The 14,221-nt window shown below is 35.7% G+C and overlaps 1 protein-coding gene across 1 annotated transcript; it reads left to right on the top strand.

Moving 5' to 3' along the window:
• Positions 1-2,025: 2,025 nt before the first annotated feature.
• On the top strand, positions 2,026-4,256 carry LOC111213070 (transcriptional regulator SUPERMAN-like). The gene has a single exon (XM_022714729.2). The coding sequence runs from the start codon at positions 3,404-3,406 to the stop codon at positions 4,007-4,009; it is 606 nt and encodes a 201-aa protein (XP_022570450.1). The 5' UTR covers positions 2,026-3,403; the 3' UTR covers positions 4,010-4,256.
• The last annotated feature ends 9,965 nt before the right edge of the window (positions 4,257-14,221 follow it).

Below are 14,221 nucleotides of genomic sequence, written 5' to 3'. Positions count from 1 at the left end.
CCTTTGTTTTATTTTTGGTTAGCTTCAATTATCTTATGTAATATGTCTTTCATTGACATAATAGACTATAATCTCACACCTACACTCTCTTTCAAACAGATTACACATGTGAATTACTGATATAGAACATTTGAGTTGTGGGACACTGTGAGAAGCAGACGAACATTTGAGTAGTCGGATGTTTGTTGTTTTGTGCAAATAAGGATGTTGACAAAAGAAACTGTATAAAGACGTTAAGAAAATAACCATAAATTTATTTAATTTAAGGCTGAGGACCTTAAGAAATCCATTGGTTAATTCCGTGAAACTTTTGTGTCTAATCACTCTATATGAATATGATATATTATTAAGAGTTTATTCATTCGATACTCTTCTCTGAATAACTAATCAAGGCACTTTTCCAAGGAGGTCAGATTTATGAATTTGAATTACAATTTAGCGGGTCATATATTTATTTTGTCTTAAGTAGCATGAATATATCGACGATAAAAATTACTTTTTGGAAAGATAGTTTCTGAGTAGGATCATTTTCTCCTTTTTATTAAAAATATATTTTAATATCTTTTCTGAACCAAATATCTTAATTTTCTAAATCGGTGAAATACTGAAATGTGGCAACATGTAACAAAGGTTGGTTTTCAACGAGATGAGTGAAAGAACGAAGCGAGATGGTTAGATAATTTCTTCTGTTTCGACAATTGTGAAATATGTTTATATTGGGTGGATATATATGAAGCAGTTGGATGTGTATTAAATGAGACTTTCCTGGTTGGTGAATGTTCGAGCTTTGTGATTGTACGATTCCTCCAAAGTATTTGCACTGTGGCTTGTGGCTTGAAACCATTCCCACTTGTAGATCCATTTTATCTAAAGGGTTCAGAGTTCAGACATATATAGACAGCGTTCGATTTTACAAGATTGAACCTCTAGTTCTTACCCTCAAATTTACGTGCTTAATCTATATTTCAAACCATATGGCAGTAAAAATATTGTTTTCGGATTAAAGTGACATGAACGCAAATTCACTGTGTATGGTAGAAATCAGTCGTACATATCAACAATCCTAAGTTTTAATTTATGAACGACTTCAAATTTAGGTTGACTTGATAATTGAATTACATGCAGATGAAGATTTAAATACTCCGACCCTAAGGTCCAACTTTAGGTAGGTCCAAATCCAAAGTTCTTATATGCTTGAAAATTTCACCATAACGTCACTAAGTAGAGTGTCTACTTAATGTAAATTATGTGGGAGCATTCGAAAGAATACACATGTTGAGTCACAAATAGAATTTTAAGGATTTTCTTTAGATTATACTGCAATTAAAACGTAAAATCCCGAATAAAAAATCAGTGATAAAATTTTCATATGAGTTTACGATAAGAGAATATGGTACTATAAAATTTAAGAAACTAATATTAGACATGAGATTGGGTTGACCCGGGTTGGAAATTAGAAACAAATTGAATCAGTGGGAATCATTGACCCAATTCAACCTCCCATGTTCGTCTCAAATTCGTTATGTCCTTAAATTTTTACTTACTTCACATATTCCTCAATTATTTAAGGAACCAAAAACTGAAAAAGAATATACAGTTCAAACATTTAATTTCCCACCAATAGATGAATGTTCCACTTATATTAACTAAACTACTGAAAAAGTAAACATCGATATTTACAATAACTAACAATGGAATCAAACGTCAGGTGAGGGGTTGCAATTTGAGCAAACACAACACATGTTGAAAGGAATTGATCCAGGACTCAATAGATTAACTATGTATAACAAAAGAAAGAGACAATGCATGCATATAACATTAAATCCCAAGAATACGTGGAGTGCCGTGGGCCTCGCGGGAATAGTCGGTTGACCACGGTCGCCGGAAACCCGCGGTTACCTAAAAAAAAAAAAAAAAATGCATATAACATTAAATAAAAAGTTGGAGGAAAGGCATAACGACCTAAGTCCAATAATAAAGTGCGTCGTTTTCGTAGATTTGCTAACAAACAAATGTCAATACATCGCTCACGAGAAAAGCTTTAGGGAGGATTATTGTAAAGATGATAATTTATACAAAAAATAAAGTAAACTTGGGAGAAAGGAACATCCACTTTTCCATTTTTGGTATAAAGCTTTTGATATAATGTGTCCTTTGCTCGCCGAGGTTTTCCTTATTTATACACTTCCCATCTCTCACATATTCACCCATCACTCTTTCCTCTACCTTTTTTTAATCAAACATTTGCTACTTTATAGAGAAAACTATGGTTAATAAACAGTGTTTTCTCACTGCTGTTCATGTTTCAAATACTTCAAACTCTATTCAAATAGTTGTTTTTGTTATTTTCCTATGAAATTTCAGATATTTTTCTTCCTGTTTATTTGTTGCAAATTAGTCACTGGAGTTACGAGTCTGATCATGTGTGATTTCATCATGTTTCGTCCATACCAAAAATCCTATACTTGATGTATACATGTAGTTGAGTCATTAGGTAATTTATATGATTTTATAGGGTTTGGTTTTAAAACATGATTACAAAATGAATTCAATTTTTATAGTGTATCGCAAAGTTAAATCCTATCACTCATTTCTACGTCTTTTCCCCATCCCCCTCTATTATTTCTTTTGTCCGCCTTTTTCGAAAAATATATATGTTTTGAAGTTCTTTATAACGGGTTTTCTTTTTCCTAGTGACAAAATTAGTTAGAGTCCTACAATACATGATTCTATAGGGAGTCTTATTTATGTATTGTTACGAACTTTTGCTGTTCAAACTCGTATTTTTAACTATGTTTTCCTTCATGCAAATTTACTTTGCTACTCTATCTTTTAGTTTTAGATCCTGACAAAAGACTCAAAACTGTAGTTGTATTTTTTTGTGAATTTTTTTAATATAGTAACTATAATAATAACTAATAAATATTATTTGCATGGCATAAAAATCAATAATGATTTTACGACAAAAATTTATCGTTGATTTCCACGTACGAAACTTAAAACATTCATTTAACGGAAGTAACGTATAATTAGATGTGACTAATGAACTTGTGTCACCTCCACACACACACACACACACACAAATTTCTTTATTAATTTTATGATGTGGCTTTGATAATGCGTCCAATAATCAGTCTCTTTCACAGTCTTAACACCAAAGAGCCCCACCCCTATCATCACACACATTTATCTCCCTCTCTCTCTATCTGTCTGCCTCTCTCTCAAGAGTCAGACATACATAGATATTCGGTTTTTCACAGGGGGAAAAGTGAGTTCATCTTTTCAGATCTTACAAACACTTTGCTTTTATAAACTGATGTGCCACAAATCACTGCTAGTACTCCCTTAATTAGCTTTTGCATTTTGTCATCTAATCAATTAGCCAACAAGGAAGAACTCAGATATGGAAAGATCAAACAACATAGAGTGGAGGAACAACTTCTATGGTCGTTCAAGAATTTCACCATGGAGCTATGGGGATTATGATAATTACCAACAGGATCATGAGTATCTTCTAGGGTTTTCATGGCCACCAAGATCCTATACTTGCAGCTTCTGCAAAAGGGAATTCAGATCGGCTCAAGCACTTGGTGGCCACATGAATGTTCACAGAAGAGACAGAGCCAGACTCAGATTACAACAGTCTTCATCATCATCTTCAACACCTTCTCCTCCTTACCCTAACCCTAATTACTCTTACCCTTCCATGGCTACCTCTCCTCCTCCTCCTCTAACCCTATTCCCAACCCTTTCGCCTCCTTCCTCACCTGGTTATGGGCCATGTTTGGCCCGTCCCTTGAGCCCCAAGTCTAAACATCTACCAGAAAACACTTGTGAGACTATGAAGCCATCTCTTGTTTTGGAGGCTGCGGAAGCCAAAAGTTTGGGCAAGAAAGATGCTCGCAGGTTCTTGAAAAATGAAGAAATCATCAGCTTGGACCTCGAGATTGGTGTGATCAACGAGTCAGAGCAAGATCTAGATCTAGAGCTCCGTTTGGGTTTTGCTTAGATGGTAAAACGTATAACTTTATCCATAAATGATTCTAAGTTCACATATTAGATCACTCTAGAAAGAGATGTTGCTTTTCTAAAGTTAATTAGTTCCGTCTACATAAACTATCTTAGCGTTCGAATTAGCAGAACTTTTATATTACTGTAATATGACTATAGTATAACCTATATGTAAGCTTGCGTTAGATCTCTTATATATGCTTACTACTGTTTTATATATGACAATGGATAAAATTGCCTTATAAGTGATCATTTTCGTCTTATTAGATCTTCTTTATGATATACACTTTCCGATTCTTGTTAACTGATGTGTTAATTTTGTGTTTTATAAATAATGATGTTTTATGCAAATTTACATCATACTTTATTATTTGTAGCGCATCCCTATATGACTTTTAATCAGTTCAACCCATATATATATATCGATGTTATACTTATAAATTGCACACTTTCAATAATAAAACAATTAGAAAGTTATATTAGATATTTTTTTAATAAATTGTTAGTATGTGTGAAAAAACTCCAAAACATCAAATATTTATGATAGGAAGAGTATTGTTTTAGCCAAAAGTTGTTTTTTTTTTTGGGAGGGGGGGGGGGGGGGGGGGGGGGGGGGGGGGGGATGTCATTCCTTAATCTTTTTTTAACTGAAGTTTTTCTTAATCTTTCATAGTTAGTAAGGTAGAGTCACTTGAAGGTCAAACCCTAGACAAGAAAATATGGACACTTCTACTTTGGAACAATTTATTAATTTGAAAACCGTAAGCTTGAACGTTATGGTGTCTCCTGATCAAATCCTCAAGCAAATTGGACATCGTCCTTCGAACTAACACTTCTAATATACCTTTTAGATAACAATTACCCGGCATGGGCTAGTGTGGTTAATTTCGTGGAACACATATAAAATATAATTGTTCATTTTGGAGTGCTTCTTGCAATTAGGGTTCCAATCTTCTTTGTTCTTATTTGATGGTTATGAAATTTCACGTGTGACATTAACTTATTGTGAGCTTTACCTACTATGGATATAAATTCATGTTTTATTAAACTGTATATACATGGAAACACAATATATATATATATGGAGTACTTAAATACCTACCTTTACAATCCAAATATACATTTTAACATGTAAACACAATATAGATAGTTTTACATGTTAATATTTCAATTCAGATTGAAAAAGGTAGGTATTTAAGAATTTAATAAAATTATATTTGTTAATTTCAATTCAAAGTTGCAAAGCTAGAACTTAAATGAATTTTGGGGTTTCACGTTCATTTACAATATAACCAAGTTGCAATAAACGCACAAAATGTAGTTTTATAATATAAAATAACCCTCATATTATTTTGGTTAATTTTTTTACCTTTTATTGATGATATATCTTTCAAACTTGAATGGTTTAAATCGAATCTATGTTTGACAAAGAAATATAATGTTTAAGCAAAAAAGATAAGAAATAGAATGTAAACTGTGTTTGCGTGTGATCTTGATTCCTGACTAACTGTACGATAATAGTTTTTTTTTTTTGACTGAATCATTGCACTGAGGGTAACAAATCATTACTGGATAACAAGTCCCAAAGCATATTTCAGTTCCATGAGTGCAAAAACTGTAAACATGTCATGATTACTCGATCTCTCATTATTTCCTTAATACTTTTTTCTTTGGTTCGAAAGAGTCAACACGAGCACGTACGAAAAAGTCATACAAAACTAGATGTTCAAATCTCTTGAATGATATAACATATAATTACCATGTATATATAGGTTATACGCAAGGCATGCGTATGTATCTCACTATAGTTGGATTTGGACAAGAGGGTATATATGCTGGAAGTTTGGAGTTCCCCAAAACCTGAGGGTTTGCATGTTCCCGGCAATGTCTGGGTGTGGAATGGCATGATGGCCTTTCCTTTTTTAGTAAGTTATGTTTTGGTCAGTTCCAAGCGTTACACATACCTAAACAGTACAAATTCCCCCCCCCCCCCAAAAAATTTAGTTTTCTTGAAAGGCATTTAACACTTGCATCTACACTTTTTTAACCTACTCAAGCACTGCCCACTTCATATGTATTCGCACTGATCCTTTTTATTCATTATATGCAATTCCCATTAAAATTCTTCAGTTCATCTAATTGGACTCGTCTCATATTGCTAGTTATTTTCACGCTTTTTTATTTTGGTTATATGTTATTTATGCAATATTTTTACTTGACATCACCAGGCCACATCGGCATACATTATATGAAGAGATCTTGACATCACCACTGGCCACATTGTGTATGGATTATATAAAGCTTTATAAGAGCATCTTTATCCCTGTATCTTAGGCGGTTTCAGAAGAAATTATGATTAAAAAAAAAAAGCAATTAAAACAAGAAACGCCTCTTAGATTGGGACAATAGGAGTCGTCTCTTAAGTACACGTGTTGAGACTTGCCTTTTCCTTCTTCCTCTTTTGATTCTCCTCTTGGATCAATCTCCGGCTCAATGGCTCCCACGGTCACCGCTAATCTCACCGCCGTTATCCACGAGGTATCGTTTCTATAGTCTCTCCTCTTCCTTCTTCTCCCCCTCGCTACTGTTGTATTCACCATCGTTATGTATTCTGATGAAATTGGATTGAAGATGACTAAGTATCGTTTTACCTTTCTCCTCTGTTTACTGAATCCAAATTTCATGAACTCAGTTCGAAATTCTTGGTTTGATTGATGATTTGGATTCTTTGCATGTATGCATCTGGTTTAATTTGATCACTTGGCTTGCTCACACTACAAGAAAACAGGGGGATTCTGATGGCCGAAATCGTCGGAAATTCGTCGGAATAGACCGATTCTGACGAATTTCTGACGAACCCGTCCGTCGGTATCGTTTCGTCGGAAAAAAAAAAATTCGTCGGAATTTCGTCAGAACTTCCGACGACTTTCTGACGAATACCGAGAAACGTCATTCTGACGAACTTCCAACGATATTACGATGCGGATACACGAGACCAGAGTTCATCGGAAAAACTACGTACCGACGGAGAACGTTCCTCGGACACGTCCGACGTAGAGTGTTCCTCGGTGCATTCCGACGAACCTCGTTCGTCGGAATTTACCGACAGACAGTGGTCGTCGGAATATACCGACGACCGTTGTCCGTCGGTAAATTCCGACGAACGAGGTTCGTCGGTAAATTCCGACGGATATATGTCCGTCGGTATATTCCGACGACCACTGTCCGTCGGTATATACCCATTTTTTTTTCAAATTAATTTTGCATTTTTATATATTTTCTGATATTAATAAATTTAAAAAATCAGAAATTTAAAACTAATAATATTATAAAATTTAAATTCATAAAAACCGAAATAGGAAAAAAACATTCATAAAGTTTAAAATTCATACAAACCGAAATAAAAAAAAAACATTCCGAAAGTTTTAAAAAGCCGAAATAAACTAAGATGAACTCGAAGACATCAAACGATCTAGCTTCTGCATAATCTCGGTGTTGAACTTCTTCTGGGATGCCAACTCAGCAAGGATAGTGGCATTCTCCGAACGGATAGTGGCATTCTCGGAAAGGATAGTGGTGTTCTGCTCCTCCAATGCCCCAATCCGTTCATCTTTGTCATGTAGCTCCTCGAGAATCATGGGATCGGCATACGGAGCTTGTGAAGAAGATGCCGGATACGAAGAAGCACGACGGGCCAACCCAACTAAACGGCCTCCTTTCCTTTTAGGAACCGCCTACAAAAATATTTAAAGTAAGTAAATAGGGACAAGTAAGTAATCGACATTATTAAAAAAAATAATAATAAAAAAAATTACCTTTTCAACCATCTCATTTATTTGCAATAGAGACAGGTTGGTTGAAGCTCCCGTGGAGTCGCCGTCATCAGAGAGAGGCTGAGATTGGGAAACTATTTCAGCTTCCACCAAATCAACTACACCTTTGATCACGGGGTCCTGAATTTGACCCGTCGTCTTGTTAGTGTGAGCCACCTTAATGAGTTGTAGACGATCAACGGGATTACCGTCATTTGCTTCGATCTAAAAAAACCGCCATTATTAGCCAAGAAATATATAAAATATTTATTTAAAAAATATAAAGATAAATAATAATAAAAAACTTACAAGTTCATCCTCCTTAGTAGACATAGAGCAAGCGCCGAGGTTGTGCACATACATACCTTTCCCGCCACGATCGCTCTTCCGGTTCCTGGAGTTCCTAGAAGACGTCTCTGCAGTTTCTTCCTTCTCCCAATGAGCTATCAACTGCTCCCACACCGACCCGTTGATGAACCGTGGCTTCTTGTTCTTCTGCCAAACTGTCTTCCACGAGTTTATCTGCTTTGTGTAAGAGTCCATGGCCTTTTCGTTGAATTTCTTACGGACTGTTTCCGTAAGATCGGAGTGCCAGTTGAACTCTTGCTACAAAACAAACACAATTTAATAAGTAAATATATTTAAAAAATGTTCAAACTTTAAAAAAATGAAGAGTTACTATACCGCGAACTGACGAAACCACAACTCTCGTTCGTCGGAAGGGATCACACTCCACTTTGGATATCCAAAACGGAGCATGGAGTACATCATCTGGTTGATGCTCCGGCTAATGCCATTTTTCGACTTGGTGAACCTTTAAAAAAAATACAAGTTAGCAAGTTAATTAAAGAAAAAATATAACGGTACAAATAAAAAAAAGACTAACCAAGTGCTATGGCCTCGTCGTGGGTTGGTTTGGAGAAACGGGAGATGCTCTCGACCTGGTTGTTGAACCAATAGATGAACCGGCATGACCCCCGGATCCTGTTGAGCAGCAGCGTGAGGGGCAGCGTGAGGGGCTGAGGGAGCTGGAGCGGGAATATATGCGGGAACCGAGTCATGAGACGATCCCGATGCACGGGAACTGCTCACCGAACTACGTCGAAGACGGGCTGCGGGGCGGGCTTCATCCTCGGCCCTAAAAAAAAAATTAACCCATCAAACATATTTTCAAATCATTTCTATTTTTAATGTTTTCATTTATATATTTACAAAAGGTTTTATAAACGTTTTAAAAAAAACTATTAAACCTTTTATATATATATATTATACAAAATTATAAAAAATTTATAAATATAGAAAAATGTTGTTAAAAATTTATAAATGAAGAAAAATGTTGTTAAATATTTATATTTTTTTTTAAAAAACGTTTTATTATACATAGTTTATTAGTGGAAACTTATAAAAAATTATAAAAAATTTTAAAATTTTTATTATACATGATTTACATATATATATATATGTATACAAAATTATAAAAAATTTATAAATATAGAAAAATGTTGTTAAATATTTTTAAAAAATTTTAAAAACGTTTTATTATATATATTTCATTACTGGAAACTTGAAAAACGTTTTTAAAAATAAAAAAAAAAATTTTAAAAAATCAAAAACGTTTTTAAAAATCAAAAAAGTTTTTAAAAATCAAAAAATGTTCCAAAAAAACTAAAACAACAATCCAAACAACAATCCTAACTTATATATCCTAAACTATCCATTCAATCCTAAAATTTTCAATCAAACAACCTAAAATCCGAGATCAACTTCCAAAACCCTAAACAATTGATAAAAAAGAAGGTTTGGGATGATTCTTACATGATTTGGGGTTTGGGGAAGAGATATGAGGGTGAGGAGAGGATTCGCCGGTGAAGAGAGGTGGAGAAAGGCCGGAATCGCCGGAGAGGGGGAGAAATCGCCGGAGTGTTTTCGTTTTGCGAGAGAGAGGCCGCGGAGATAACGAAGAAGGAAGAAGAAGGGTTTTTTTTATATCCGAGGATTCCGACGGACACGGGTTCGTCGGTATTCCGTCGGTATAATTAAAATATACCAAATGCCGATTCGCGAAAATTTTCAAGCGGTTTGGTTCTCCCGGGCTAATTGAAATTCCGACGGAATGTGTCCGTCAGTATTTTCCGACGGACACATTCCGTCGGTATATTCCGACGGAATTCCGACGACTTAGTGTTTAGGGTGTTGATTTCAAGTTTCTAAATGCAAAATCCAAATCTTTGATAATATATATAGTATTTGCATAAAGATTTAACAATAAAAATGTTTTATAACACGATTTTACACAACAACATTTTTTGTAGTGTAAGCTTATATAAATATGATTGTATAAGTATATAATGTTAAGATGAGATGTTATGAAAACAATGATATGCATACATAAATATTTTAATGAGTTGTTATATTTGAACGGTTGCGATCTAATACTATACTAAACACTTATTATGTGTTATTTTCATAGTTTTGGCATCTAAATTTATAGATTTTTATGATTGAAACTTTATAGAAAAACATGTCGTCGGTATTTTCCGACGAAATACCGACGACTTTTCCAATTTTCAATGAAACCCGTTGTCGTCGCTATGTCGTCGGTATATTGCGAGGGATTTCCGACGGACCATCAAAAAAAAAAAAAAAAAAAAAAAAAAAAAAAACTAATCAGAATCTTCTGAATCTTCATCAAACTCCCCAACCTCGGCTTCCGGCTCTGAATGTACGACAGCATCATGTCCAAACACAGTCAAATTCTCAACGAGTTGAACATTTTCCAAATCTTCAACTGCCTGGGCGTTGCTGGTAGACTCTGGTTGCAATGGTTCATCATCATCAGAAGTTCCATCCACTCGTCCTCTTGGGTTGATTTGCGTTACAGTAACCCATGGATCGTCTCTGTACGTCACCCGAGGGTAACTGATGTAGCACACCTATACATATCAATTATACAAGTATTAGTAAAATATATAACATTAATTAATTATATTGGTAAAAAATTATGAATAGATTGACATACCTGATCAGCTTGCGAACCAAGAATGAAGGGATCATAATATTGAAGTTTCCGCCGCGAATGAACTGATGTAACACCAAACGCATCAATCTTCACTCCTCTATCTGGGGTGGTGTCATACCAATCACAATAGAATACTACACAACGCAATCCAACCATTCCAGGAAATTGGATTTCCAATATTTCTTTTATGTTGCCGTAGTAGACATCGTCACCAGAAGAAGATGAAACACCAGCATCATATGTTGTCTTAGAATGACCTTTCCTTGTGAATGCATATCCTCGCGTACAAAATTTAGGATATGATTTGACCACATAGTTTGGTCCCTGCACAAATTCGCGTATCCAATCATCGAACACAAGACCTCTGGCCAAACCATCATTCACCTATAAATTAAAAACATATATGATTGCAAAATTAATTAGTTTATATATATTAAATTTAAACTAATCATTTGCATAGGGTAATATGATATATGACTCACATAACTACGAAGCCACGCAGCAAATCCTTTATCTCTAAGTTGTCGAAGCTCATCTTCTGTTGCATGCCTGTGAGTCATACGCAACTCCGCCATATATACACTATATACAAAAATATTATCAATATGAAATAAAATTATTGAATATTAATCTAACAATAAATGAATAAATATTTTTACCTCTCATATTGTAGAACATCTTCACAGTTGGTGAGCAAATATGTTTGCAAATGAGCGTGCTCAGTGTCCGTAAGTCTCCGCTTCGTGAATTTTCCACTAAGTCGTCCTATTTCCTTGAACATGCTTGGGACAGTAACATGATATGTTGCTCTCTCCCCTCTATCATCATGCCGAGCAGGTCTTCGGTGTTTTGTATGCACTTCTGGTGGAAAATAATTTTCAGCAAAGATTGCAGTTTCTTCATTGATCACCTGTGCCACTATAGATCCTTCCACCCTGCTTTGATTTTTGACCATCTTCTTCAGATGATGCATATAACGCTCAAAAATATACATCCATCTGTACTGCACAGGACCACCAAGTTCCAATTCTCTTGCGAGATGAATAGCAAGATGTTCCATTACATCAAAGAATGATGGAGGAAATATCTTCTCAAGGTTGCACATGCTGACTGGTGCGTTTGTCTTCAAATTATTAATACCCTCTTCAGTCACTACTCTGCTGCATAAGTCGCGGAAGAAAACACTAATCCCTACATAGATAAAAGACATAATTTTCGTAAGTATTAAGTTTTTATAAGCATAATTGTTAAATATAAAAATAAATTAAATTGTAAAAATATAATATACCTGCAATTGCTTCATGAACATTACGTGGCAATAATGCTGAAAAAGCAAACGGAAGGAGGCGCTGCATAATTACATGACAATCATGACTCTTCAAGCCAGTAAACTTTCCTTCGCTTCTATCAACGCAGTTCCCCAAATTTGATGCATATCCGTCAGGAAATTTCACTTTATCTGTAATCCAATCAAAGAACTCTTCTTTTCTAGCACCATCTAGCCGATAAATGGGAAAAGGGGCCGTACCGTTCTCATCAACGTGAAGTTCAGAACGATCACAAATATCGACTAAATCCAACCTTGACTTCAAATTATCCTTCGTTTTACCTTGGATGTTAAGGACTGTGTTCATCAGATTATCGAAGAAGTTCTTCTCAATATGCATGACATCTAAATTATGCCGCAATAGATGACTCTCCCAATATGGCAGATCCCAGAAAATACTCTTTTTGTGCCAGTTATGTAGCTCTCCAACCGCATTGACTCGAATGTTTTCATGTCCACCTACATCTGGCGTCCTTTCTGCATCAAAATACCTAAACTGCTTCAACAAATCTTTCCCACTAACTTCCTCAGGTGGACCATCAAACACCTGCTTGTTCTTCGTAAACGAAGTCTTACTCCTGCGGTATGGATGATCAGGTGGTAGAAATCGTCTGTGACAGTCAAACCAACACGTTTTCCTTCCGTTCTTTAGTTGGAAAGCATCTGTGTCATCTTGACAATATGGACATGATAGCTTCCCATGTGTTGTCCATCCAGATAACATACCATATGCTGGAAAGTCACTTATTGTCCACATAAGTACTGCCCGCATCTGAAAGTTTTCTTTGCGCGAAACATCGTATGTCTCAAAACCATGCGCCCATAGTTGTTGCAACTCATATATTAGTGGTTGAAGAAACACATCTAGTGATCTTTTAGGATGATCTGGCCCGGGGACGAGAATTGAGAGAAACAAAAACTCTCGTCGCATGCACAAGCTCGGCCGTAAGTTGTACGGTGTCACAATAACTGGCCATAGAGAATACTGCCTTCCATGCTTTCCAAATGGGCTGAAACCATCAGTAGATAATCCAAGATAAACATTTCTTCTCTCTTCCGCAAATTCTGGAAATGTTTCCAAGCCTTTGCATCTGAAGGATGTCTAATCTCACCATTTGTGGAATGCTCTGCATGCCATCTCATTGCTTTTGCTGTGCGCTCACACTGATACAACCTCTTCAATCTTTCCGTCAAAGGCAAATACCACATTCTTTTGAATGGGATCGGAACTCTTCCCCTCGTCTCCTGATAACGAGGTTTCCCACAAAATTTGCATACATTTCGTGTCTCATCCGCTCTCCATTAGATCATGCAGTTGTCAATACATACATCTATCACTTCATACGGTAGTTGAAGACCTGCAACAAGTTTCTGAACCTCGTAGTATGAACCCGGTGCAAGGTTATCCTCAGGTAGAATACCTTTGACAAAATCAGTAATCGCATCCATACATTCTTCAGCCAAATTATAGTCTGTCTTAATACCCATTAATCTAGTTGCAGATGATAAGACTGAATGACCATCTCTACAATTTTGATACAAAGGTTGTTTTCCTGCATCCAACATGTCAAAAAATCTCCTAGACTCGGGGTTTGGTTCTTCCCCTCTATAATGATCATGTACCATCTGCTCAGTACCTACACCATAATCTATATCCGTTCTAGATTCTTCTAACCTAATATCAGGCTGAGGTTCACTAACAGGCTGAGGTTCGCTAGTACTACCATATTCATAACCAGTTTCCCCATGAAGGTACCAAACTTTATAATTACGTGAAAACCCTTTCATATACAAATGAGTCCAAACATCAAATTCTTTTATAACCTTATTATTATTGCAAGAAGAGCAGGGACATCTTAACATACCACTTTTTGCATCCGGTTGCTGTTGAACAAGCCTCATGAATTCTCCAATCCCTTGAACGTATTCTTCCGTAAGCAAATTGGTGTTCGGATCCAAATGAGGTTTATCCATCCACGAACGATAATAAACTTCTGAAGACATGATTTTCACGGAATTGTTATGACTAAAGAGAATGAAGAGAGAATGAAG

Source organism: Brassica napus, chromosome C1, assembly GCF_020379485.1.
Source record: "Brassica napus cultivar Da-Ae chromosome C1, Da-Ae, whole genome shotgun sequence".
In the NCBI taxonomy this organism is placed as follows: Eukaryota; Viridiplantae; Streptophyta; class Magnoliopsida; order Brassicales; family Brassicaceae; genus Brassica; species Brassica napus.
Note: the sequence above shows the minus strand (reverse complement) of the source record. Positions and strands in the feature narration are given on the sequence as shown.

What these genes read in the sequence shown, in the direction of transcription:
- LOC111213070 (XM_022714729.2), top strand. Translation starts at nt 3,404, where the DNA reads ATGGAAAGATCAAACAACATAGAGTGGAGGAACAACTTCTATGGTCGT.